Below are 27,232 nucleotides of genomic sequence, written 5' to 3' on the forward strand. Positions count from 1 at the left end.
CTCCTTACAACAATGTGTCGCAAGGACCCACAGCGCGCCCCCTCCCCGCCCCTCCAACCTCCTTCACCCTAAGGCTGTGTGCAGAAATAAAAGAAAAAAAAAGTTTGGGTGGGGAACAGCCTCTAGTGTCTGCCGGGAAATCACGTTCCTTCAGACCCAATAGCCTGCAGAAGAAAGGTAGTCTGTCTCTTTAAGAGGCCTCCGCGGAGGGGAGGGGCCAGCCGGCGTCGCTCTAGCCCGCGCCCTCAGTTAGGCCCGCCTCCTCTTTAGTGACAGACAAACAACCCAGTGAAAACGAGAATTTTCGGCTTGACAGTAAAACGGAGCAATAGAAGCCCGGGCCGGTCTGCGTGGGGCGGGGCTTCAGGAGGGCGGGGCAGACGGGGCCAGAGGAGAGGCGGCGGGACGCGGGCGCGGAGCTGGGCCTCGGCGGTCGCCGGGTGAGTGAGGGACGCACGGGGCTCGAGGCAGAGGGACAGAGTGTTGAGGGTGGGGGACCGGGGACCGAGGTTGGGGTTGAGGCGGAGGGCAGCGTCTGCCCGACCTACAAGCCCGGACACGGTGCTGATCCGGTAATCCCCCTGCCGTCGTTACCGGCCCTCTTTCCTTCTCCACTGCCCGGCTTCGATCCAGGCCGCTCTTCCCGCAGCACTGCAATGCCCGGGGTGCTCCGGTGCTGGTCTCCACCCTCCCCTCTTCTCCGGGCCCTGCAGATCTGGTCCTTCGCCGCCCACCCTGGGCTTAGGCTGCGCCCCGGCCTGGTTCTGTTCCTTCTCCATCCCTCGCTCTGGCCACCCTCAGAGTCAGGCCCTCGGTCTAGTCTAGTAAACTTTTTTCATCCCCCAGTGTTCCTTCCGAAGGCTTCCGGGGTCCCGAGTTCTGACCCTGGTCCCAGAGTTCCGAACACTCTGGTGTTCCTACACATCGGTAGCTTTGCAGCCGTTTGAAAGTGTTGATTGACGTCTGCCTGTCCCAGCAGGTAGGAATGCCCACAAGGAAGAAGACCTTACCTGATGTTGCTCCCTGCACCCACAGTGTCTCCTCAGGGCAGGCACTATAAACGTTTACTAAATGAATGAACGAAGATCTTGGGTTTGTCCAGAGGAAAGAGATGCAGCCCCAGCCCCTGACATGTCATCTGTTGGGGATGGAAGCCACCTTTTGGAATGCTTCCTGTGTGTCAGGCACTAGGCCAGCCTGGGCCCTCCAAAGGAGAAACAATGCAAGTCACATTTGTTAAGTAAACTTTTCTAACAGTCACATCTCAGGAATGTAAAATACGCAAGGGGAATAATTTATTCATGCTTTAGTTAATACATTTCAGAATATAATTAATAATCCACATAACCAATGTAAAATCGTGTGAATGGAGTTGTTGACTTTTTTTATTTTTTTTTGGTGCTAACTTCTTGAACTCTGGTGTGCTTCGCACTTGGGACAGCCCTTCTTGCGTCACAGAAAGGCACACAGCAGCCATCTGTCAAGTGGTCGGTCAGTAACCACACGGCTAGGGTGTCACATGGCTGCCCTGGCTGCAAAGTGCTCCGTAGTGTGCATATGTGAGGGTTTAATTTGAGTTACAGTCTTTTGAGGAGACTCGTTATTTGCATTTACAGATTAAAAATAGTAAAGTACCTGAAAGATTTTACCTGCCCAGATTCATTCTACCGTTTGGAGCAAAGGAGACAGGGCTAGGGCCTCTGTCTGTTGTTCTTTTTTTTGGAGGGAGTGGTTCTAGAAAGGGTTTCTCTGTGTAGCCCTGGCTGTCCTGGAACTTTGTAGACCAGGCTAGCCACTGATGAAGTGTGTGCTCCACCGTGCCCTGCTTGTCTGCTGCTCTGAGTCTGGTTATTCTTTTTATGTTTTGTGCTGCTTCTAAGAGGTGCCAAGAAAGTTTGGGGTACAGGGTATGAAGACTAGACTTCTTAAAAATGATGCTACCAGTATTAAGCATATTCTAGCATGCTCTGTGCCCAGGTCATGTCTTTCTAGGTGGCTCACAAGCAAACATAGTTAAGAAAAACCTACCGTGGGTTTGGAGGTGTGCACCTTTAACCAGAGCACTATAGAGGCTAGGGCAGAAGGGTCCCCTGAATGCAGGAGTTCAAAACCAGCCTGGGCAGTGGAATATGACCCCAACTCAAAAAGAAAAACCCACAAGGCGAGTCCTCCTCTGACCAAGTCACCGGTGATCCCTTAGCTTACCTGCATTAATGCAGCCTAGTCTCAGGGTTGGAGCAGAAAACCCATGGCCTGGAAGAGCTCAGAGATGCCGGGGATACTGGACCTGGAGTTGCCATCAGGGTGAGTTAATTCCTTAGTTGCTCACTGAGTGTTCTCTATGAGGCCGGTACTGTTCTAGGCCCCTTGAGGTGATTGGACAGTGAAGTGACAGCTTTCATCTTCCGGATGCCCAGGGTGGTCTCAGAAAGACAAGATTGTGTCCCATAAGATGAGTGTCTGTGTGGGAGAGCACATGGCAGGAGAGGACGCAGAATCCCTTGTGTGTCACAAGTTGCCAAGTGGTGTTTTGGCCCAGCTGCATGAAGAATCCATCTCCCCTGTCCCCAAAACCAACCATGCAAGGTTGCGCTTCTGAGCTTGATGGGTCCCTGTGTGTAAGCTGCTTGGTTTATTTACTTACCTGCCTGGCTGCTTAAGGCTCTTGAATTCCTCACCCCTCTGGGAGTGCTCACAGAATTGGAGTGGCTAGGGCCTATTGGCTGAGAAGCCATTATGTACAGTCATTGTGCTGGGCTGCTATGGAGCCAGAACAGGGTCTCCTGGGCAGAGTAGCAACACCACCACTTTTCCTGTGGGTTTTCCTCCCCGCTTGCCATCACACCTGTTCACCGCAGCGTGGCAGGTAGGGCTCCTCAGTGCTGGGCTGTGTGCTTCCAGCGTTTGTAGGTTCTTCAGTTCACACTGTTAGAATCCTCCTTACTTTGTGCTAGGTATTGTACGAAGTGCTTTGCAGGCATTTTCCCATTTCGTGGTCACATAGCTTTTACAAGGAGCGGTTGGTTCTAATCTCTGGCTTGACTCTAATAAGGAGGTTGTCAGAACTGGGATCCAAATGCAGGCCTGGCCCCTCCAGGATGCAAGCCCCTAACTACCCAGTGCCACCGCTGTGTGACGGGGTCAGGGTTGGAAATCAGTCCGTTTCCTGCCTCCACATCCAGGCCAGAGATACTTGTGCTTGCAACAGAGCTGTGTGGCGGGAGAAGACAGATCCAGAAGTGGAGGCTGGGCCTTTTGTTGTCCCTAACTGAGGTCCCAGCCTGACCTTGCCAGTTCCTCTGGACCTCAGTTCCCTTCTTTTATGAAATGAGAGGAAAGACTTAGCCTCATTCTTACAGAACAATGCTGTGTTGTTGTGGCCTCTATTGAAGGAGTTGGGCCCGTAGCCTGGAGTTCTAGGGACAGCCCAGCCACTCTTAGCCTGTTGCGTCCCACCCTGTCCAGGCTCTTCCTCCTTGTGTGACCATCCTGATCTGTTGGTGAGAAAGAGTTAAATTTTTAATTTATTTTTATTTTGTGTGTACGAGTGTTTTGCTTGCCTGCAGGTATGTATGCATACCATATGCATGTCTTGTGGAAGCCAGAATAGGGTGTCAGATCCCCTAGAACTAAAGTTACAGACTTGTTAGCTGTCACGTGGGTGTTGGGAATTGAACCAAAGTCCAGTGTAAGAGCGGCCACTGCTCTCAACCACTGAGGGATCCTTCCAGGCCCAAGAAATAGTTTCTTAGAATTCATCTGTATTTTCTGTCTGTTTCTGTTCCCCCTTAAATCTGATCCTTTGTGAATCAGTTGCATAATTATAGTCAGGGATGTGCAAGTTCTGGGATGTAGACAGTATAGTCACTAATGGTTCATGACTTAAACAGTTAGGCCTGAGGGCATTTTGGATGGAATTCTGTAGACGCAGCTCTGTGCTGGCCATTGTACTGCAAACTACAGGCCAGTAGGTAGGGAGTAGGTATACTATTCAGAGGCTCTGTGCTCTGGCTATTTCTCTTCCTGTACCAGGGTCTCCATCTCAGCCTCCAGTAAGATCATTTGGGGAGGCTTCAGCAGCCCAGCTAGCTACGAGGGTATACACATGAAGATATACCCTACAGGGATATACCGTGGAGAACCATTGATCCAGAGCAGTGATTCTCAGCCTTGCTGATGCTGTGACCCTGTAATATAGTTCCTCGTGTTGCTGTGACCCCCAGCCATACAAATATTTTCATATTCATATTCACCACTAATTTTGCTACTGTTATGAATCATAATGTAAATGTTTGATGGTCTTAGGTGACCCCTGTGAAAGTGTCATTCAAGACCCTCAAAGGGGTCATGACCCACAGGTTCAGAACCACTGATCTAGAGCCTTCTTCATGACCCCGTGGTGCATGTGAACTACCCTGGGTGGCATGTGAAGGTAGGTCCTGATCCAGAGGATGTGGGCTGCAGGGGTACTTCCCCATTAGTACTGACTCCTGGGTACCTCGTGTGTCCAGTTATCAGGCAGGAGGCTGGAGGCTTCAGAGTCAAGACCGTGAAAGCTGGAGGTGTGAAGGCGCTCATCAAGGCCTGGCTGCACATGTGCTGGCATCACCAGTGCCTGATGATTGAGGATGAGGAAGCCAGAGGGGAGGGCTTGTCTGAGCGTGTACTAGTTGGCCCTTTGGATAGGGCGTTGGAACTGGGGGACAGCAACGGTGCAGAGTCAGCGTGGTTTTCAAGGGGGCAGGTGAGCAATATGCTATCCTGATAAGACCATTAACCCACTGTTCTCTAAGAACTTGAGTTCTACAAGGTAGCTGCAGGATGGGTGAGTTCATTAATGCATACTCTGTCTCTGCATAGTGGCTCTCAGCCATACTTGTGTGAGGCCTGTGTTCAAATGTCAGTGCAGAGGAGATCTTTCAGCTCCTGCTGTCTGTTGTCCTCAACTTCTATCCCGTGGCATTTCCTCTCCCGCACCTCTTCTACACCTCAGGGCCTCACGCTAGTTCAGGAAGGGTGAACTGAGGGAAACTGAGTCATTCCTCAGATGAGAAGATCACAGGGGGAAGCCTCCACTGAGATTGAGATCTTAATTAAAAAGAGGGTGTGACCTCCAGTTACCTCCTCCGTGAGGCAGCACTCTGTCACAGGAAGCATAAACTTACCAGGCTTCCCCCACTGCGTGGCAAGCAGAGCAGAAGAGAAAGCACACAGGGGTCCTCTGAGCTGGGGGCGGGGGAGCTGGGAGCCTTCTGGCATCCTCTATCCCCTGTGCCTCCTGGGAAGGATTGTCTTTCCCTTCCTAAGCTGGGCTCCAGTTCTGCTGGCAAGTTCAGCCTGAAGCTTCCCTGCTGGGGTGATGGACAAAACTCCACAGGACCTTCCCTGATGATGCACCCCTTCCCTGGCGAGCACACACTGCCACTGTTCTGCTTCTCCGGCTGTGTCATTGGAGGACAGCATTAGTACTGCTCTTGCGTGGCTCTTCAATGGATATGGGGCTCTCTTCTGCTTGCCTGGTCATCTTTGTATTTGTGGTGCCTTCAAGGTGGCTGCAGGGGACTGGGGTCTTACCCAGCCCCAACAGGGGGTGGTGGTGGAAGAGGAAGAGGAGGAGGAAGAGGAAGAAGAGGAGCAGGAGGAGAAGGAGGAGGAGGAGAGGGATTGGGGTTGGAAGGGGCTGTGGGCTGGGAGTGGGACTCCAGTGCACTCATGCTGGATGATTGCTGTTGGACTGAGTACAGTCCTGTGAATGGTGGAGCTGGTGGCTATTTATAGCCCTGAGAATTTTGCAATGTTACTGAATTGCTTCGACCTAATTTCCCACTTCCTTTCTAAGATGAAAACGGAGAGTAAGCAGACACATACTAGAGGGCTTCCCTAGGAGGGGATCCTTCGTCCCAGAGCACTCACTGGCTGGGAAGTCCTGCTCCTCCCTCCTTGGTTTCCAGGGGAGGGAGAAGATGTTGTTTCCCCCTAACTAGATTCTCCAGTAAGGCTTGCTCTGAGTTAGTCCTGAAAGCAGAATTGTGTGGGGACGCTGTGTTTCAAGGCTTCCGGACCTGGTGGGAACAGTTCCTGGCTCCCCCCTGTTGGAAGCCAGCTCTGCTTTGTAGGAATGGAAGAAGCCAGAGCCATGGGGTTTCAGTGCACAGGTCCTTTTCTGCAGGAGGATGTAGTGAAGGCGTCTGTGATTCCGTAACTACGTTAGACATATGACAGAATGTGGGAACGGGGTATGCATGTGGAAGAGTGATGCCAACCGGAGGTGAGGTCTGCTGGGCGGTGACGCCTGAGTAGGACCTTTCTGACAGCTGGTAACAGGGACTTTGCAAAGCTCTAGAGAAATGAAGGAACTTGGCCTCAGACAGCCAGGCAGGGTCTGCCTAAAGTGGCCTGAGCACCGCCTGTGGGGAGTGTGGGCGGCCTTCTGTACTCCATGGAGGGCCATTTTCTGTTAGATGTGTCTCTGAGCGTCTCTGGCTTTGCCTTGGAGATTACAGACCTCAAGTCTCCACTGATTAACTGTGATGGTCGTGGACCAGGCTGCCTTCTTTGATGTGGGTGACTGAGGACGCCCCGACTTCTCTTGTCTAGAGAGCATACACCTACAGGTTTGCTATGTGGGCCAGGCAGCACAGGCCTGACACCCCAGCAATTCAGGAGGCTGAAGCAGGAGGATTACAAGTTAGACCTGGGCAGCTTTTTGAAGCCCTTGCCTTAAAATAAAAATAAAATAAGTTGAAACAGAGGTGGTGGGGGGGTGTTGCGCTGTCCTAGCAAGCTCAGGGCCCTAGCTAGCTGAGAACCTCAGTTGTAAGTGAAGAGGACAGTGGGAGGAAGGCTCTGAGTGGTGCCTTCGAATGATGTCATTGCTAGAGACTGCTGTCCTCATCACAGGAAGGGCAGTGTGGAGGGAGACGGAGCTCTGGCATCACTGAGGCCCAGTTCTGCTGTAATGCACTTCTCTCTTGTCATCCTCACATCCACATGCCTCCGTCCTTCCCTTCCAGTCAGATGATGAGTTTCTCTGAGCTTTCACCTCCTTGCCTGTAAAAAAGGATGTTTTCAGGGTTCCTGAGGCATCGGCTATAAAATGACACAGGAGCAGTGAGTTAGAGACTCTGTTCACAAGCAACATGGCTGAAGACACCAGAGTCACCCTGTAAATGGCCTGCTGTAAGCAAACCAGTCTCCCCTAAGTGGGGTTTGCTCATGAATTTAGCCAGCGTTAGCTAAGTGCCCACTGGACACATCTGTCACCTCATGCCATGACAACACCATCTATTCTGGTCTCCATTGTAGTTTCTTAAGCTCGGGCTGGTCGGTCTTGGACTATTCCTTTGCAGGGAGCAGAAATGCTGGCTAGCAGGAAATGTCACGTGGACTCTGGAAAGGGGTCAGGCTCTGCCCATCTCTTGGGATTTTTCTCATTGCTGATTGCTTTCTCTGCGAGGCTCTTGGCTTTTTCCTGTAGTTTGGCTTGTGAGCAGCTCTGGGTTGCTCTGGTGTTCTTCTTGAAGCTATGACTTTACTGTTTTCATGTCTGTTGTCTCAAAGCCTCTTTAGTCAGTGTCTTTCAAGTTCAGAAATGGAATTAGATTTGTTCAAATAAACCCCAGTGTTCCCTTTCTTCCCTCTAGCTGTGGCAGCTGGCTGTCACTCAGCACCAGGCCTGTTGCTGCCCCTTGGGTGACTAGGGTGGCTGGAGAAGTTCCTGTCGTATGTGACATGGGTAGAGTGTTGAAGTGAATCATTCATAACGAGCTTTGATAACGATGTGATGACCTAGGGCACGTTATTTGGGACGAAAACAAAGTGACCATACTCAGCTCGGTCACCTTCAGAGGGAGTGCTCAGGGAGGAGCTCAGGAAACATGCTGTTTCCTAACGACAGAGCAAGGGTTAACTTCTTTGAGGACCTTTATAAATGTCATCCTCATTTGAGCATTTTTATGTTCTGCTTTGGAATCATGAACTTGCCGTTCAGAGGGCACCCAGAACACTTCAGGACTAGCACTTATGTTGCAAGAACAGAAGACAGAGACTTGGGTAAAGGAAGGACTCGGAGAATCCATGACAGTCAGTGGGCTCTCAGTCTACCTGATTTCTTCAGTGGGAACAGTGTCCTAGCCCGGAGCACTTTTCAAGGTGCCTGCTGTTCCCTGTATGCATGTGTGTGCATGCGCGTGCATGTATGCTTGCACCCTCTGAACCGTCTCCCCAGCCATCACTTACTTATTTTGAGAAGTTAAAAAACAAAAGAAAACAAAACAAAACCAAAAAACAACCCAGATTGACAAATGCTCTGGGCACTTCCATTTAGAGGAAGCACAAAAACAGGCCCAGCTCCTCAGTGGCAGTCAAGTCAGTAGGAATTAGGAGGAGGTGGGCGCATTGTGTGCAGTGGTGAGCGTGTTCCCGGTCCTGGGCGGAGGCTTAAGGGAGACGTGTGTTTCTGTTTTTATACTGTGTGTGTGTGTGCACATATGTGTAGATATGCTTACAGTCTGTGCGCTTCGTTGTAGATTAGTTCTTAGAAACTGCCTCACTGCTGGAGTCTTGTGTCCAGTGACAGCGATGCCCCATCTCGGATAGAGATACCCTGCTGTCAGGGTCACAGCACTGCCCTGGCATAGCACACTCTGCCTTGCTGTCACTGGAATAGCGCCTTCTCCAGAAGTTAGCCTCGCAAGGGTGGTTTCCTTTCAGGGGTTCGTTTTGGGCCTAGGTCTGTAAAAGCTGCACGCTAAGCTTCTGCCAAGAGCTGCAGAGGCAGCCACCCACTGCTGTTTCTTTAGGCCTCATGTACGTACAACACAGGAATTCAGACCTTCTCAGGGTACAGGGAAGAGCTGGCTGGCTGTAAACCCTAGCCGTCTCTCCTACTTACTAGCCGGGTCTACGGACTTGACAAGTGTCCCTCTTGACCTCTGTTAAGTCCAGTGCTGTCCCACCTCCTTCTGAGGGCTGCAGGAGCAGCGGTGGGTGGCCTTTCACAGCCTGATGTTTTTGACAGCTGACTCTTGGCACAGCCCACCCCTCGGGAAATGGTCCTAAGCTTCCTTCTCTCCGCCTGGGGGTGTAGAGTACGCACTTCGCCCCTTTACTCTAGAGAGGTTTGCGCCCACCAGGCTGTGAGAGCTGGCATCTGTTGGGGCTGGAAAATTGATAGCACACACGATTAACAGCTTAGCCACAGTGGTGTCACACACACTGACAGAGGCAGGTGGTCCCCATTAGCCAGGCATGAACTGCAGGCGAGCGGCTGAACCTTGAGGAGGCAAAAGGTCTTTTTCATTAAGAGAGCGCCTGCTCCCAAACCTGTAGGCAAGGAGTGTAAATATACATTGAAATAATCCATCAGCAGTGTGACTGCCTTCCTCAGACCTTGGAGAGAGCCTCAGCACTGCCCAGAATACCACTAAACCACCAGAGTTGCCTAGGATACCAGTCACATGAGTCCATCTCCCAGACTTGCCCCAGCTGATTTATTTCCCTTTATTCCGAAGAGCAGTGGGGGTGGGGCTCAGACACACGTTCACAGCCCCGCCCTGTAGAGGGGCTTTGTGTGAGAGCATCCTTTGGCCTACACTTGAGCCCCTGGCAACCCTTGCCCTTGGGCACTGGGGACCAAAATAGCATTTCCTGTGTCAGTTCTCTTGCCAGTGTTTGGAATTCCACTTCATCCTCCAGGGAGGAGGCTCCACGTTGTGCCCTTTGAAGGGGCAGCAGTGGTAGCAGCGGGTGGGGAGGAGAGAGCATGGCTGGGCCTGCGGACTCTGGGATCTTCTGAGTGTGACTGCTGAGCAGAAGTGGCCTGGCCCCTTCAGCTAACCACTCAACCGAGAAAAGACTGTCTAGTCTTCTCCGCCCCAGAGCTTGAGCTCCTCTCTTCCTGAGGCCCTAAGACGAGGATGTACACTCAGTGAGCTCTGCCCGCGCCCAGTCCTGCTGACCTTCGCACTGACTGGCTGTCACACTGGTGGATCTTGCTGCTGCCTGAGCTGCAGATGATAGAGAGGTTTCTCTTGCTGATTGAATCTAGAGAGACAGCAGCCCAAGGAGAGGCTGTGGCACGAGCCTGAGAACTGGGTGCCGAGTAGTTCCCGTGTCATTTCAGATGCTGTCGTCAGACCTCCAAAGTGCACAGTGAAAATGAACAGGAAGACATTCTCTGACCTCTCCTCCTTTCGGCTCTCTCTCCAGGTAGCTGTGTCTTGAAGTAGGGGCCACTGGGAACAATGCCACCTCCATCGGACATTGTCAAAGTGGCCATTGAATGGCCAGGTGCTAACGCCCAGCTCCTTGAAATTGACCAGGTATGGTCCCGCTGTGAGCCTCAGGGCTGTCAGGAGACGGTCAAGTTCATAATGGTGGGTGTGTTTAGGCCTAGAGGCCCCTGGCATTGTAAATAAGAGTAGCCCATCCTGAAGGATCTCCCCCCTCTCTTTCAGAAACGGCCCCTGGCATCTATCATCAAGGAAGTGTGCGATGGGTAGGTTGAAGTGACCTCCTTTCCACAGTGACAACTAAGGCTGCCCAGCCCTGGAAGGATCTGTGCAGATGGTGTCCAGCTGGCTTGAGGCATTGTCTTACCAAGGAGGGACAGCTGATAAGGTCCCCAAGGCCTCCTGAGACCCTCATTTGTTCCTGGGCCTCAGAGTGTCCTTTGGGAGGTCTGGGTAGGATGTGAGACCCATGTCCCTCTCTTTGCCTGTACCTCCTTCTGTGTTGCTGACCCTCTCAGGGTCTTAACCAAAAGCTTTGTTTGGATTCCACCGTGCTCCAGACAGGCTGGCAGGTCCCCGAGTGACTTTTGAGAACCATTCTGCTGCTGCTCTGGACAGGCCCAGAGGAGAGGCTGGCAGGTTGTACTGTTTTCTTTCCCACAGGTGGTCACTGCCAAACCCCGAGTACTACACGCTCCGCTATGCAGATGGGCCCCAACTCTATGTCACGGAGCAGGCAAGTACTGGGCAGGCAAGCAACCCGCCAAGGAAATGGTACAGTCTAGCTTCTTACTGTCAGGACGGCTCCAGTTCCCTGTTCAGAGCTGCGCTTTAGGCAGCATGGAGTACACCAACTGGCTCCCTGCTGGCTGAGGTCGCTTTTGCTTCACGACCCGGAGCTCTTGAGGAAAATCTTAGAATCTCTTTGTAAGAAGCAAGTGGGAAGAGGCCTAGCAGCAGAAGAGCCTCGGCGCGCTGCCCGTTGTCCTTAGGTAGCCATGGAGGGGATCCCCAGGAGCCCTGGGTACCAAAGGCTGTGGAGGTACAGACGGCACAGTGGTTGCCTGTCACCTAGGCACATCCCTGCCTGTCACACTAACATCCCCCTGGATGCAGAATGTACCTCTTGCAGTGGGTGGGCCATGGACGTACCTGCCTTCCAGCAATGCTTAGGGGTCCAGACAAGGACAACAGGCAGGACCGTTCAAAGCCAACCCTTCCCCCTGCAGACCTCTTTGGTTCACTGCTAGATGAGTCATCTGCAGATGAAGAGAATCAATTACACTGTGAAAATGGCCACCAATCCTTACTGAGTCATCTCCATGCACTGTTTTAATACTGTCTTTTTGTTCTGTTTTATTTTTTGCTACCCAGACCCGAAGTGACATTAAGAATGGGACAATCTTACAGCTGGCCATCTCCCCGGTAGGTATCCAGTCCTCCTGGCACACATGAGCACCTGTCCACCTGTGGGTGGACTCTGCTCCGCAGGTGTGAGGCCACAGAGATTGTGAAGAAATCCCTCGCCCTCATAGCCGGGCTGACAGCTCGTGAGCAAGGGCAGCAGGCAGCCTCTTGGCATGTAGGCTGTCTGAGAGGGACCGACTCCCTCAGCATAAGGGTTTCCAGAAAGCTTTCCCAGAGACAGGGACCCTGAACTTGGATGCTAAAGCTAGGAGTAACGGAAGGAAGAGGAATCTTGTTTCCTAGTGTAGAAGCCAGAGCTGTGAAGTGTGTGAGAGAGAGATCAGTCCTGAAGGCACTCGCACAGCCGCCTGTGGGCTCAGACTTTACTCAGAAGGAAATGGAATCCAGGAGGAGCGTGCCCTGTGCATTCTATTGAGTGTTAGAAAGGCCACATTCATGGCAGACAAGAGAGACTGGTGGGAGTGCGAGCTCTCGGCAATTGGTAAGGATGAAGTCCCAGCAGACACAGTGGGGTGACAGGATTGACAGGTACAAGAAAGACTTGAGAGATAACCTTGGTGAATGTGTCAGAGTCCGGGGGGTGGGGGGGGCAGAGGGGAACTCGGGGATCCTCTCATTCTATATAAGCAACCCTTAAAGGCAAGAAAGGGGAGCAGGCTGGGCAGGGGTGGGCAGCAGAAGCCAGGAGCAGTAGAACAGGCCTGTGATCCCAGCATTTGGGAGGCAGAGGCAGGAGGATCATGAATTCAAAGTCATCTTCAGCTACAGGCTGGCCAAAGCTAGTGTAAGCTCCAGAGACCATGTCTCAAGACAGTGTGGGGTGGTGGTGAGGAAGGGTGCTAAGCTACTCAGGCAGGGTAGAGGAGGGGGGCTCACAGTGCAGGGAGCACAGACCATCCACATGCCACAGCCCACTTCCCACAGTAGGTGAGCAGCCAGCTGCTTGAGTGAAAGTTGAGGGCACAGTAGAGAAGCTTACGTCTGCTGCTGCCTCAGGGAGCTCAGTCTCCAACGGAAGACGAGGGGACAGGAACCTGGGAGACGTGGGAGCCGAAAGATGTTAGTCTGAAAGATAGGTGAAGCATGTTAGTGTGTTTCAGAACTTGTGAGGTTTGGCACAGAAGTGGAAAGTCCTCTGGTTCTTGTGTCCTACCCTCCAGCTTGCGGCCCTTTCTTTCTCCTGCAGTTTGTCGTGTGTCCCATGGATAAGTTTAGATGGGAGAGAGGGGTAAGCGTTCAGTCTGTGTCAGGGCAGGGAGGCAGGCCTGAGACAGACATGGTCACCAGGGCTCAGCCTTTGTCACACTAGTAGGAAATTAGGGTCATGCTTTCTTTTGGGGGGAAGGACCCACTTGTCTGGAGAGGGTTTGTAGAGGAGTGCCAGCCAGTACTTGCTTTGTGTTTTGCTATCTCTTCCTGACTGCATCAGTTCAACCGAGAGGGAGACCAGGGGACCAAGGACTAAGGTTGAGCCTCTTGCCTCAGGTGAAACTGAAAAAGTAGCCAAGCCAGATTCAGACTCAGGCCTGAGTCTCAGCCAGTTTACTTAGCATCCTGTTCACCTCCCTCCTTTCCTGAAGGAGCTTCTCAGAGGAAGAACCTCCACCTCCCCGTCTCCCCACAAACACGAGCCAGGCTCTGCTGATTTCATGTGACAGTCTGAGGAAGGGCAGAGAGCATTTTATAGACCTCAGTATAAAGTGGAACAGGGGACAGCAGCTGGAAAGGCTGTCTCTGGAGAGAGATTGACATTTGGGCTAGAAGTTTCTAAGCTTGGTGCAGACCAGTGCTTGCAGGTTCTCTCATGGGTGACCTTTTCTTGGGCACACCCTTCTTCCACTGTGGGAATAGAAGGATCTGTGCGTCACCGAGAGCACGCTGTGCAGGTATGGGCCCCTCTTTGTAACAGAGAGGCAAGGGAGGGGTAGCCAGCCCCACTCTCTGGCCTCCAGTCACTTCCTGACACTGAGCAGACAGGTAGGCCCAGGTCACTCTGCTTCTCCTGCTTCTTTCCAGAGAGAACATTCTGTTCAGAGCATAGCATGATGAAACAGTGAACTGGAGTCTGACTGTGTGCAGTGAACTGGGGTCTGACTGTGTGGTAGTAAGCTCAGCACAGGGAGTCACAGTGGACACTGCTAGGCTGCAGGAGGCAGGCAGCCTGCCGGGGAAGAGCCCTGCTGGGAGACATCTGTCCTCAGCAGCTGCCATGTCCAGGAAGCTGTCCATAATCTCAGCCTCCGGCTCCTTCATCCTTCAAGATTGCCCAGCATGATTCTTGTGGGGAAGGGTGATCTAGAACGCTGAAAGGTTCGTCAGACTTACCACACTTTAGAATTAAAAGAGTCCTTCAGGGCCATCAGATTAAATTCTAGGACAGGGCCCTCAGCATCTGACAGATGCTTTCAGTCTTCCTCGATTGCTTCCAGGGGCAGAAGCTCCCTTGCTGACAGGTAATGCTCACTGTAGAAAGCTCCCTGTTAAACCAGATCTGCTTTTGAGGACTTGCAGTTAGGAGATACCCTTTCTTTATTTTCTTGGTAGAAATTAAAAAAAAAAAAATCTGTAGAACAAGATGGCTTGGTGGGTTAAGACACTTGTCACCAAGCCTGATGACCTGAGTTTTATCCCCTGGACCTATATGGTAGAAGAAGAGAACCAACTCGGTCAGATTAACTAATACTCTGATCTTCACACTCAGGGTATAGCATGCACATGAATGCACACACACAAAATTAACATAATTTTTAAAACAAAATCATAAGCTAGAGGAATACAGAAAAGGTACAGATAACTACAGATCAGTCTCGGCATGCTGGAAATTCTCTTACTGGTCCATAAACATTGATTTAGCAGTTCCTCAGCCTCGTGAAACCCTAACTGCCTGGGGCTCTGCTGCAAGCCCACGGTAGTAACCTGCTGCAAGAGCAGATGGCATCTCTTTTGTCCCTGGCTTCACAGTCCCGGGCTGCACGCCAGCTGATGGAAAGGACCCAGTCATCTAGTATGGAGACCCGGCTGGATGCCATGAAGGAGCTGGCTAAGCTCTCAGCTGACGTGACCTTTGCCACCGAGTTCATTAACATGGATGGCATCGTTGTGCTGACAAGGCTCGTGGAGAGCGGAACCAAGCTCCTGTCCCAGTGAGTATCAGCAAAGTCTGACAAGCAAGTTCAGAGTCCTGTGACCTGCAGGGCTCCTGTTCCCACTCCTGTGGTGTCACAGTTTACCCCTGCGCTCACAGCAGCAGGCTAAGCTCAAGTCCACATGCAGAGAGCTCTTGTCCCTGTTGGGGCCCTGCATCTCAGAGTCCAGGGGACTGGCGTGGGTTGAGTGACCCAGTGCTGTGCTGGGTGAGTACTGAAAGTAGAGGGGCCTTGACGTCAGCAGGGAAGTGAGTGTGCAGCAGACCTGATGAATTATGGGAAGAGGTGGGAACTCGTCCCATCCTCTCTCACGCAGTGTGCACGCCTCCCTCTGAATGCCACAGGTTTCTCCCATTTGCCATCTCCCTGCCCCACACTGTCAAGGAGGAACCCAGGACTTGGCACCACCCCTTGGCACCTCTACTGCCCTCCAGGCTTAGGTGGTTGTGGTAGGAAGCCAAGCCTTGTATGTGATCAGCAATGAGTGACAGATGCCCAGGTCCCCGCCTAAGCCTGTAGAGCCTAAACTACAGGCAGGGCGTCAGAAGTCTCACAGGATGGATCAGCTCCTGAAACTGTCAGCCAAGCCAAGCAGCTAATCCTAGGTATTTGTTTTAAAGTCTTGGATCTCCCAGCTGCACCAGCGCTGAAGCCTCTGGCTGCCACTGGGAGAGTTCTGGCTGCCACGGACCAGCCTTAGTCCCCTCTGCTCTGAAATGGGGACAACGCTCAGCTCAGAGTTCTGTGGGCAGCATTATTACCTCTGTCAGTCGGGGCCTGGCTTGTTAACTGTAGAACACCGTGCCCCTGCATGAATGATTAAACCTGTAAGGAGAGACAAAAGGCAGCCGTTTAATCCCTCCACCACGTTATTGTAAGGGCACTGCAGACCTCCTCAGTCTGCCCTCCCCACAGCCCTGTGGGGCTAACGCTGTGAGACTAACTCGATTTCACAGAGCAGGAAGCTAGAGTAGGAGAAGATAAAACGAGCACAGCAACTGCTCGGATGGAAACCAAACGCATAACCGCACCTGCGCCGGCTCCCTCGCCCTGTGGCCTCTTGGCCTCAAGGTTAATGCTAGATCCGCGCTCTCTTTGGTCCCCCTGCAAGCATCATCAGTTTGACAGAGGTCTTTGTTTTGGGAGATAGATGACAGACTAAGCCCGGGATGGAGCGAGATGGAGAAGACAAGCCTAGGAGCTCGCAGCCCACCGGCTTCCTGGTGCAGGGCCAGGGCTGCATCCTGCCTGGGCCTGCCTCGGGCACTGACTGTGGCTTCCACAGACTTCCCATGGGTGTTTACTGAGCTCTGTCCCTTTTGTAGCTGCCTTCACACTTGTGCTCCCCGGATCTGAATCTCTGTGTTTTGTGTGTGTCACACATGTCTCAGCTACAGTGAGATGCTGGCATTCACCCTGACTGCCTTCTTAGAGCTCATGGACCACGGCATTGTCTCCTGGGACATGGTTTCCATCACCTTTATTAAGCAGGTGAGGCTTCCAACGTTCAGTTTGTTCCCTCCCCCTCCCTCTCAGTTCTCTGGGCATAAGGAGAGAGTGATGGTGCAGCCTGGAGTCTCTGACAGGAGTTAGCTCTGTATCCCCAGGGCTGGGTGTTCATTCTCCAGCAGTGATCTTCCCAGGACTCCTGAGAGCTTTACACTTTAACAGATGCTCCCCAATTTACAGTAGGTTCTTACTTGATAAACCCATCACACGCTGGAAATGTCACCAGATTAAAAATGAATTCATTTCCCTTGGCCTCTGGACATCCTCCTGAGCAGCTCATAGTGGCTTCTTTGTTTGCCTCCTGACCACCTTCTTGGGAGGTGTGGCTCAGTTGCCATATTCTGGTCTCAAGAGAGGTCCTTGTCACTTGCCCAGGAAGAGATCTCAATTCACAATTTGCCTTCCCTAGAGGCCTGCACCAAGAAAGGGGCTCAGAGCCACTGGTTGTCAGAGAGGCTGGCACAGACCAGCTCCGTCAGCCCTGAGTGGCCTGCTTCCTCAGCTCTTCTGAGAGAAAACTGCGTCTGATTTGCAAATGTGCTTCCTTGGTAGAAATCTGCCAAGTAGCCTGCTTGGTTTATCAGATTAGATGGAGGGTAGAAGGAAGGGCCCTTCTCTCTGCTTCCAGAAGAGGCAGGCTCAGCTCAGGGAGCCAAATGGACACCAGTGCATACCCTGCTGTCTGTTGACGTTCTCACTAAGAACGTCCCACTGCTAAAAACATCCATGTGGAGGGAATCGAGAAGAGGGTGGGCCTAAGGGGCTCTCCGGGTCTGACGGTCTAACTGTTGGGAGAATAGGTGGGGATAAAGTAAGATACAAGAATCAATAGGTCTACCGTACGCTGAACCCTTATTTGACAAGGATTAATTTATTACATTCTTACATTTTGAAGAAACACAATTGAGTGGATACTGTCACCTAAGATGGTGAGGGAATCCCTGCCCACTGACCAGGGCAGCCCCAAACCAGATGAGACCTACCTAGGCACTGCTGCTCACAGGAGACATCATGCTGAGAAGAGAGCATCAGGGGTTTCCTCGGCTCCATGCTTCCCATCCAGTGTGCCTCTCTCTGGGTCTAGATTGCAGGGTACGTGAGCCAGCCCATGGTCGATGTGTCCATCCTCCAGCGGTCCCTGGCCATCCTAGAGAGCATGGTACTAAACAGCCAGAGCCTGTACCAGAAGATAGCGGAAGAGATCACCGTGGGACAGCTCATCTCCCACCTGCAGGTGTGAGTAAGGGCCCCGCCCTCGCCCGACCAGTCTGTTCTCTCAGGGTTCAGCCTGGCCCTGCACACTCCTTCAGTACCTCCTCCTCCTCTGGGATTCCTCTCATAGTATAGACCCCAGCTGCCAGGCAAGGTTAGACGCTCCCTCTTCTGAGGGCCTGTTAGTCTTGTTTGTACATGTGCATATATATATATGTATGTGTGTGTATATATGTATATATATATACATATATACACACACATACATACACATACATGCGCATGCATGCTTGCGCCGCGTGTTTCCCCATCTGAAGTTCTGAGCTCTCTAAGGACAAAGACTCAGCCATTTTTGAACCCTCTTCCTGACTGAAGTGGGTGATCACTTACTAAGCCAACAGTGTGGTGGCAACAATAAGAAATATGGACAACATGAGTTTGTGTTGCAGCTCAGATCCAGGCTCTGGGATGCCAGGGTTTGCCCTTAAACTACCCGCTCGAGCCTGTGGTCTCCCTTTCCTCATCTCTAATGTGTGAGTCATCCCCACTTTCTCTACCCATGCAGCTCAAAGGAGAGTTAAATACTAGTACAGGGGGCAGCCCAGATTATTGCCTAACCCGAAGGCTGGGCGTTAGTTTGCTTTTTTTTGGAAGCTTACCTTATCAGGACTTTTTTTTTTTTTTAGCCTGTAACAAAGCCAGGTGCCACACAGACACCATTGGGAGCCTATCTGTGATGGTAGGGGCCTAACTTCTGCCAAGAAGGAAGAGTAGTAACATGGTTGGTTGATTGACACCGACTCTCACCCCCTTCTTGCCTGTTGGACTTAATTGGAATGGACCCAGTTCCCCTATGGGGCCCTGAGGGTGCAGATCTCCAAGATAGTCTTCCAGATGCAAGGCAGATGTGGCTTCACCCAGGACTAACAGCTTAGGAGTGGCAACACCCACAAATGGGCTGGGTCCCCAAGCCCTCAACACATCAATGACTAATTAAGACAATACCCCACAGGCTTGCTTACAGCCTGATCGTATGAGGGCAGTTTTTCAAGTGAGGCTCTCTCCTCTCAGACGAGTTTAGCTTGTGTCAAGTAGACATAAAAGTGGCCAGCACAGCTGACTCCCTGTCACCTTAGAAGACAAAAACATCATCACCGTGAAGCCATCTTTCCTTTCTTCTTCATCCCCAAGATCACACATTAATAAAGACATTGCATTGGAAAACGCTTTACCAACTTCAAGTCCCACAGCCTTACAACATTCAAACGCTTTAAAGTTGTCCCTTTTAAAAATCAGGTCTCTTTAAAAGTACAAAGTCTATATAATACTCTCAAACCTTTTTTTTTTTTTTTAAGTTTAAAGCCTCTCAACTGTGCAGTTCTGTAAAAATAAATACTTTCTTACTTCAAGTGGGAAGAACCAGGGCACAGTAACAACCCAAACAAAGCAAAAGCAAACTCTAACTGTAAATAACCCAGTGTCCAGAGTCTGGGCTTCATTCCTCTTCGGGGCTCCTCTGAGGGATGGGTCAGTTCTTGGCTCCATCCTCTGCAGCGCACACAGCCTGTTTCCCAAGCTCCCACGGGCTTCACAGCTGCCGCTGGCGGGGGTCGCCCACGGTCCTGCATCTCTACAATGCTGAGATCTGCAGCTGGGCTGCACCTTCACCAGCGCCCTCTCCTGGCCTCTCACAGAGCCAGGCCTCAGCTGCTCTCCTTGACCCCTTCACACCTCCAAAACTAATACCACCTGGGTGACTCTTACACTATCAAGTTCAGCTGCCAGGGGGAGGATTAACCTCTGGAACGCAGCTTCTGTGTGAGGGAACATTTCCCAGATTTCACCTCAGCTCCGCCAGACCAGCATCAATTGTCCCAGTAAGACAAAAGTTTTACTTCAGTGGTACTGGTTTCTTGTTAATCACAGCTGTCCTCAGCTCCAGCTGACCAGGTCCACACAAATGGATGGGTAGAGTCTTTGCTTCCCTCTGAGTCTGCACAAGCCAGGCCCCATCCTAACATTCTTCTCTTCCAAGCTCCCACAGAACAGCTGCCCAAGCTTTGAACACTCAATGGTTTTTCTAGCCCAAAGTTTCAAAGTCTTTCCCCAATCCTCCCAAAAACACACGGTCAGGTCTATCCCAACAATACCCCACTCCTGGGACCGATTTCTATCCTAGTTACAGTTTCTATTGCTGTGATAAAACACCATGACCAAAAGCAAATTGGGGGGTATAGGGTTCGTTTGGCTTGGGCTTACACATCACTGCTCATCATTAAAGGAAGTCAGGGTAGGAAATCAAACAGGGCAGAAACTGGAGCAGAGGCTTGGAGGGGTACTGCTTACTGGCTTGCTCCTCATGGCTTGCTCAGCCTGTTTTCCTATAGATCCCAGGACCACCAGCCCAGAGATAGCACCACCCGCAATGGGCCGGGCCCTCCCCATCAATCATTAATTAAGGAAATGCCCTACAGGCTTTCATACAGCCCGATCTTATGGAGGCATTTTCTCAATTGGGGTTCCCTCCAGTCCGATGCTTTAGTTTGTGTAAGTTGGCATAAAACTGGATAACACAGCCCAACAGTGCTTCTAACTCGCTTCCCCCATTAATCTGATTTTTCAAGAATGTATGTGACTTCTTTTTGCACTGGTCTCACCCTGTCACTGTGATCTGGGGGGGGGGGTCTCCTGCTGGCCAGGCTGCCCCTGGACTCTGTCTACCCCTCACAGTCTGGAGCAGCAGGTGTGCGCCACCCCTGGCTTCACCTTGTCGCTTTTAAAGAATTCTTCTTTCCAGCTTTCATATTTGAAATACCAGGCTGGGACAGAGATTACAGACTCTGGATCGGGAGTGTTTTGGGTCCTGGCGACTTCTCTATCCTCATCTCTGAATTGGAGGTGACCTCAGTCACCTCCCTGAGCACAGTAGAAGAAAGTGACAGTTTTTAGGCATCTCTCATGAATATTTAGCCCACACTGTCACCAGTGTACATATGTTCAGTGAGGGACCTGCCTGACCAGGAAGCTGTTAGCCCTCTGAGGAAGCTACAGGGGGCACTCACAGCATGGCAGATGGAACCCCCAAGTGCCAGCTATGTCAAATTCTGAGGAAATGCTTATGGCTGTTTTATTTACTTAAAGTAAAGTAAACTTGTAGTCAAGGCTTTGAGAGTATGGAAACCATGGAGAGTACATGATCTGCTCATTGTTGCACTCCAGACAGAGCCGCTGTTAAACTAACGTGAACGCCCCTCTAGCTTCTCCTTTGCATATCTTTGCTGGCATTTAGATCTTGCTATACACTCATGTGTACCTTGCTTATTACTGTTTTCTTTGCTGAATAATAAATACACCATGAACATTTTCCTGTATCACAATCTTCCACAGAGATGCTCCTAACCCTTCCCAGATGCCTGTGGGAACCCAGGGCCACCTGAGCTTCCTCCCTGACAACAGCCACATAGTCGGCTAGATGCTTTCTAGATCTTACCTGGCCTACACTGATACTCCAAGCCCATCTCTGAGAGCCAGGTTAATAGTCCACCCCAAAGCGTGATTTTTAGGAGGCCCTGAGGAGTCTCCCATATTAAACAGCCCCTAGCAAGAGCACATGGATTACTTAACATTCTTGTCCCTTCAATAGGACTCCAGTTTAACAGCTTGTCAGTAAATCACACATAGCTTCCTGGTTACTGTCTGGGATAAATCCCTTCCATGGGATAGTGGGGTCAAGTGTACGCCTGCTCAAAATGCTTTTCTGACTGCGTCCCCAGTTGCTGTTTGATCACCATGTGTTTTAAGCTGCGTGTGGGTGTCATCATCTTGCTCTTTGGTCCTCTCATCCCGCTCTCTCCATCTCTGTTGACACAGCTCCAACCAGGAGATCCAGACCTACGCCATTGCTCTGATTAATGCGCTGTTCCTGAAGGCCCCCGAAGACAAGAGACAGGTCTGTGGCTGCCTTTCCAACCTTTCCTCTGGGCCGTCTAAGAGAACCGCCGCCACAGTTCAGAGTAGGCTCAGCGGCCAGGGAGCAGAGATTAGCGGTGCTCCCAGTGCTCCCGGCTAAGCCTCCTGGCCAGAACCCAGCAGGTTGTTTTTCCTAAGGAAACCCTAGGAAAGAACTGGGAAGAGGGAGACCTGATGCTTCCTGGATCAGAGCAGAGTTCTGCAGGCTGTTCCTCTGCAGGGCCAGGAAGTAAATGTTTTTCACTTCTTGTGGCAGCTCTTCAGCCTTGGCTGTTGTAGGCAAAAGCAGCTCCTGACAAGACAGTGGTACAGCTGTCCCCAGTCAAACTGTTTACACAGACAACACACCAATATGCCCACAGTCTGCTAATTCCTGAGTTAGAGGACTAAGAAGAGGGAGGGGGAGTCCCTCTGGCATTGTTATGGTCTGAAGGAAATGGGACTTAGGAGCAGGCTTCACCTGTGCAGCCTCTGGTCCACATCCTCAGCCACCTTCCTCTGGTACCAGCTGTGTGGCACACACAATCCTGGCAAGCTCTTCCTGTCCCAGTTTTAGTTTCTCACCTATGATGTTGGGAGTTACAGCATCTGCCCTGACCACTCACTCCTGATGAGGCCACTGGGTCACATGAGGCCCCTATTTTAACAGTGTGGGACCTCAGTGGAGGACCTGGACAGAGTGCTTGTCCTTTTTCTGTCTGGGCAAGTGTATCAGCCTTCCAGTCTTCTAATTTCATCTTTCTATGAAGTTAAAGGACAAAATTAAACAACCTCCAAGCTTCCTTCCAACCCAACACACTAGCTCTCTGGTAAAAACACACACAGTATACTTTCTAGTACACGTATTATACATAGTAAGGCTTTCTAGTTGTCACTATTACAGGCTCACTAAATGAAGTCCATATGGGATCATGCACCAGGCTCTCAGGAGTTCCTTTACTAGAGAGAGGAGCAGAAGCATCCATAGTTTGTCTGTCTTACCTGTCTGGGTCGTGTGGCTCTGTTAGCATCTCCTTCTGTCTGGATGGTGTGGCTCTGTTAGCATCTCCTTCTGTCTGGATGGGGTGGCTCTGTGAGCATCTCCTGTCTGGATGGGATGGCTCTGTGAGCATCTCCTTCTGTCTGGATGGGGTGGCTCTGTGAGCATCTCCTTCCTGTCCCTGTTTCATTGTAAGCCAAAAGCTCATCCTGTCTGCTTCTCTCTGTGCTTTTTGCTTTCTGCTGGCAGGACAAGCACCTTAACCCTCTAGACCTGCCCGTCACTGTAAGTAGCACTGCTGTTGTAGGGGCCTGGCTCTTCCTGGTGGGGAGGTCAGAGCTGGGCAGGAAACATATGGGCTGGCTCGGCTGCTCAGGGAACCAGGGCCTTGGGAAGATAGCATACGTCTGTCATATTGGAATGCCAGAAAGCCACTGTAGGTGAGAGTCATGGAAGGACTGTGTATACCTGATCTGGGAGTTAATAGAGTTATACAGTTTACAAAAGAGAGTTTGGGACCTGAAGAGATGACCTGGCTCTTGCTGAGGACCCAGGTTCAATTCCTAGCACCCACATGGAGGGTCATAATTGTCTCTAAATCAAGTTCCAGGGAATTTTATACCCTCTTCTGGCTTTCTCAGGTACTACACACACACACACACAGTCAAAACACTCATTCACATGAATTTTTAAGATCACAAAGAATTTGGGTGTTTGTTCTTAGAGGGACCATTGGAGAGGCCGCCTTTTGAGGACATGAAGGAGTGTGTTGCTCCCCACCCCAGCACCAAGGAGAAGCACATCAAAGGGTTTCATAGCTTAGCTTCTGCTACGGTATGATATAAGGACCCTCTCTGAGAATTGTCCACCCAGGGTTTAGTCTCATCTGATGTCTTGGAAGCTTCCAGGCACCATCCTCCTCTTCTAGCCAAGATGTGCTCAGGGGTTCACAGTAAACCCGGATGCCCCTGGCCAGATGTTTATAACATGGATAGAGATTTAGAAACAGAGGAGAGAGGTCACTGGACAGCAGCCTCCCCCTCCCTTCCCCTCCCCACCCCCGGCTCACTAATTTCCTGCCATCAGTAAAGGTGACTGAAGGCAGTGTCTTAGCAGGGACTCACTGTAGCTAACATCACTAAGGCAGGTTGCTGACATTGGAAGGAACGAACTGAAAAACTGAGAAAAGTTCTCAGAAAATTAGAAGCATTCTGATATGGGAACATTTTGTTTGGGTGAAATGTAACAGCCCCTCAGAGGGACAATGTCATGGCAGAGTGACCTCCAGCAGGCTTGGAAAAGGCTTGAAAGATAATCACTGCAGTCCTTCGTGTGTCTTTTTTAAAGATGGTCAAAATGGTGCCAATGGGCCCCTTAAGTCTCTGTGGAGGGCTTATCTACTAATACTTTATTCCCTGGGTACTTAATCATTAAAATGCCAACGTCTGAGCCAAATATGATGGACAGGGGAATCTGCTGTGAAATATTACCCAAAGGCCCACAACACGTGACCTTCTCAGTGAGGTTTGAGTGACCACACACCCATCTCACAGCACAGTCTGCTGCCCAGGGTTCTTCAGCTGTGGCTGTCTGCCTGGAGTGGTGCATGTCCTGCTGTGTGCTCTGCCTGCAGTGTCCGTCACCTGCATCCTTGTAACACATGTGTCTTGTCCTCAAGCAATCCAAGTCACGTGAAGACAGGAAGCTTATTGTGCCAGAGGAAGGGACAGCGAGTTCATTTGCGTTCATGAAAAAAGCAGGGGAAGTTTTAGAGTAAACCACATCTGATGGTCAGATGGTCTTCACTGTTCACTTGAAAGGAGAACAGTCAAGCTGTGAGGACCCTGTCCACTGACAGCAGTCACAGATGCCATCGGCCCTGCCTTACGTTTGTTGGTTTCCCTCCCTAGGACATGGCCAACGCCTTTGCACAGAAGCACCTTCGGTCCATAATCCTGAACGTGAGTTCCCAGTGACTGCCTTTGTTAATCCTTGTTCCTACTGCCGGGAGTCCTCACCATCCCAAGGAGGGGGCCTGACTACCGCCATTGAGGGTGGGCCACAGAGCAGGCTTGCTAACAGGTGCTGGCCACTTCTGAAACCTGAGCTTTTTCTTGGACTCCTCTGAGCCAAACTGCCTCTGGGAAGCCATCCCCATGGTCCCCAAGAGATTGCAGCCCCTCCAGGGAGAAGGTGAAGGTCATGTCCACTGCTTGTTACAATTCAGAACTGTTAAGTGAGCACAAGGGGACGAGCACCGGGAGCCAGCAGCAGCTCTGACCCAGAGTGCTCTGAGGCCTGGAGCGTGCAGAGGGAATGCAGTGCTCCTGAAGGCTGGTGCTCTGCTGGGGAAGGTGGGGCCCAGCACAGCGTGGCTAGGAGAGAGAGGGCAGGACCAGTGAGATCTGCTTTGCAGGGAGGGCTCAGGAAGCCTTCAAGGAGCACAAGTGTTAGGCGCCCCGGCAAAGCTCCAAGGTTAGACCTTAGTCTCCCTCCCCAGCACAGCTGAGATCCAGGGTGGTGGTACAGGTGTAGTTGATTCTAGATCACCGTGGACTGTGCTTCAGGAGCTGGGCGCTTGCTGAGGGTTCAAGAGGAATCTGGAACGATGTCTTCACTCTTGTTGCCTTAGTGATGGTGTGGGTTATGGGAAGGCAGTGAATGGGGGTGGGGACAGGAGCCAAGACCTGGGCTAAAAGGAAAAGAGTTTATTAGTTGTCAAAAACAAAGGAAAGCCCAGAGACCACGGTGAAGGTAATAGACGGACATCAGAGTCAGGCGTGAAAGAGTTGATGCTGGTGGTGGGCTTTGGCCATTTTCCAGTCTGCTCTGCTCCTGAGCAGCTAACCCTGTATCCCTGGGCTTTGATTTGCTTAGCTGGGTGTGAAGACTGAAGGGGCTAAAATACATAGGCCGAGCCTGACAGGGAGCATGACATCTGTGGACAGCAGGGGTGTGTGCATGTGCGTGTGCATGTGCGTGTGTGTGTGTGTGTGTGCACGCGAGTGTGTATACATAGGCTCTGCCTGACAGGGAGCATGGCATCTGTGGGCAGCAGGGATATGTGTGTGCGTGTGTGTGTGTGTGCATGTGTGTTTGTGTGTATGTGCACATTTGAGTTTGTGCATGTGTGTAGTAACAGAGCTCTAGAAGAAAGAAAGCTCTGAGCAACCCTGCAGAGTCCGATGGCTTTACCTTGTGTGACTTGATCCCCAAGTCACTGCAGCCCCTGCTCCCTTCCAACACATGTGGACTGGGGAGTGCCCATTGCTGTGGGCCCTCCAGAACAGCTGCCTAGGAACCCCCTCTGCATGAGGGCATGGGGAGGCATTAATAGGGAAAATCTTCTATGTTTGAGCTTAGCTTGATGGATCAGAAGAGGGTCCCACGGAGTAGACAGCTGAGCCTCCGGCCTTAACTGATTGGCCAGGCAGTACCTATGTATGCTGTCTGCTGAAGCCCGAGAGCGGCACCCATTGCTGGAAGAGCACTTTCCCTCCCTCTCACCTGAGACCTATGAGCAAAACCCAGGAGCACACCGCCACTCCCCTCTCCTCATAGCCATCTTCTGAATGATGGAGGGTAGTGAAGAGGAAGGAATACAGTCCACAGTCACAAATGCCCACACGTGACTAGCGGCTGCTACACCAGACAGGGAGGCTCTGGAGTCAGGGCTACTGAGTAAGACCCAAAGGACACGGGAAGGGACATGGCAGAAGCTGGACAAAAACCCAGAGTGACAGGATTCACGATGTGCTGGTTGAGAAGTCCAGGGAGCCAGGAGGAAAAGCCGGGTGTTGTGGGGTGAAGGACAGGTTGAGACCACATAAAATACCCAAAGTTATTAGCCAAGATGGTGAGGGAGGAAGAGAGAGAGTCAGGAGGTGAAAGGGTGAGGGAGGCTGGGGTCCAGGTCAGAGGGAGCTGCTGAGCTGACGTTGGGAGGAGAGAGGGAAGGCTGAAGGATGAGTGGGGGCTGACATGGGATGACAGGAAAGGAAGGGATGGGGAGGGCAGCGTGAGGCTGGGTAGGAAAGCAACGGCCTTCCTTAGAGGTGGCTCTGTGTCACCTAAGGTGACCTAGTCCAGAGCCTGTCTACCGGTGGTCCTTTTCCATGTGCCCACTGGCTTTAGTCCTGTGAGGTCCAAGCCTGGCGGGTCTAGCTCTGCTGGCTGGTCTCTCCTGGCCGGTGTGCCTGCCCCATCTCTGGTGTCTGAGGTTGAGCACATTCTTAGTTTCACTTCCCCTGCGCAAGATTGGAGAGGAAGGCCTGTGAGAACCTGCTCTGGCCGAGTCTAGCCCCCTTCTACTCAGGAGCGTGCGGGCACCGTGACTGGAAGGAAAGGATCCCTGTGCAGCGTGCTGATACTTACAGCCCGACCCCTGCACCCCTTCCCCACATCACATGACTCTTTAGGAAAGACAGTGCACTGAGCCTGCTCCTGCCTTTCTTTCTCTAGCACGTGATCAGAGGGAATCGTCCAATCAAAACAGAGATGGCCCATCAGCTCTATGTCCTTCAAGTCTTGACCTTTAACCTTCTGGAAGAAAGAATGATGACCAAGATGGATCCCAATGACCAGGCAGGTGCTAGGGGCCCTTCCTGGTGTAAGCTGTGCTGTGTCTTTATGGCTGTGGTCATTCCATCCACAGAGTGTTGGGAATGCTGTGTGAAGTGGTGTCTTAGCCCTGTAAAAACTACTGTGTGCTGCCTTTCCTGAGGGCTCGGGACACAGCCCTCTTCTGTCCTTCTATC

The 27,232-nt window shown here is 51.6% G+C and overlaps 1 protein-coding gene across 3 annotated transcripts in view; it reads left to right on the forward strand.

The window, feature by feature from the left end:
* The first annotated feature begins 413 nt into the window (after nucleotides 1-413).
* Elmo2 (engulfment and cell motility 2) overlaps nucleotides 414-27,232 on the forward strand; it is a 35,961-nt gene continuing 9,142 nt past the window's right edge. The window contains exons 1-11 of one of the 3 annotated variants that reach the window (XM_028769600.1): nucleotides 414-440; nucleotides 10,210-10,322; nucleotides 10,458-10,498; nucleotides 10,896-10,968; nucleotides 11,607-11,657; nucleotides 14,622-14,803; nucleotides 16,198-16,297; nucleotides 17,400-17,551; nucleotides 21,398-21,476; nucleotides 24,386-24,436; nucleotides 26,937-27,059. In XM_028769600.1, coding sequence (XP_028625433.1) covers nucleotides 10,245-10,322; nucleotides 10,458-10,498; nucleotides 10,896-10,968; nucleotides 11,607-11,657; nucleotides 14,622-14,803; nucleotides 16,198-16,297; nucleotides 17,400-17,551; nucleotides 21,398-21,476; nucleotides 24,386-24,436; nucleotides 26,937-27,059 — 930 coding nt within the window. In that variant the 5' untranslated portion in view covers nucleotides 414-440; nucleotides 10,210-10,244. Of the gene's footprint in view, nucleotides 441-941; nucleotides 980-10,209; nucleotides 10,323-10,457; nucleotides 10,499-10,895; nucleotides 10,969-11,606; nucleotides 11,658-14,621; nucleotides 14,804-16,131; nucleotides 16,298-17,399; nucleotides 17,552-21,397; nucleotides 21,477-24,385; nucleotides 24,437-26,936; nucleotides 27,060-27,232 lie in introns of those variants that run through there. The other 2 variants (XM_028769602.1, XM_028769603.1) reach the window with 2 other exon arrangements.

The sequence above is a fragment of the Grammomys surdaster genome, unplaced genomic scaffold (genome assembly GCF_004785775.1).
Source record: "Grammomys surdaster isolate TR1022 unplaced genomic scaffold, NIH_TR_1.0 193, whole genome shotgun sequence".
In the NCBI taxonomy this organism is placed as follows: Eukaryota; Metazoa; Chordata; class Mammalia; order Rodentia; family Muridae; genus Grammomys; species Grammomys surdaster.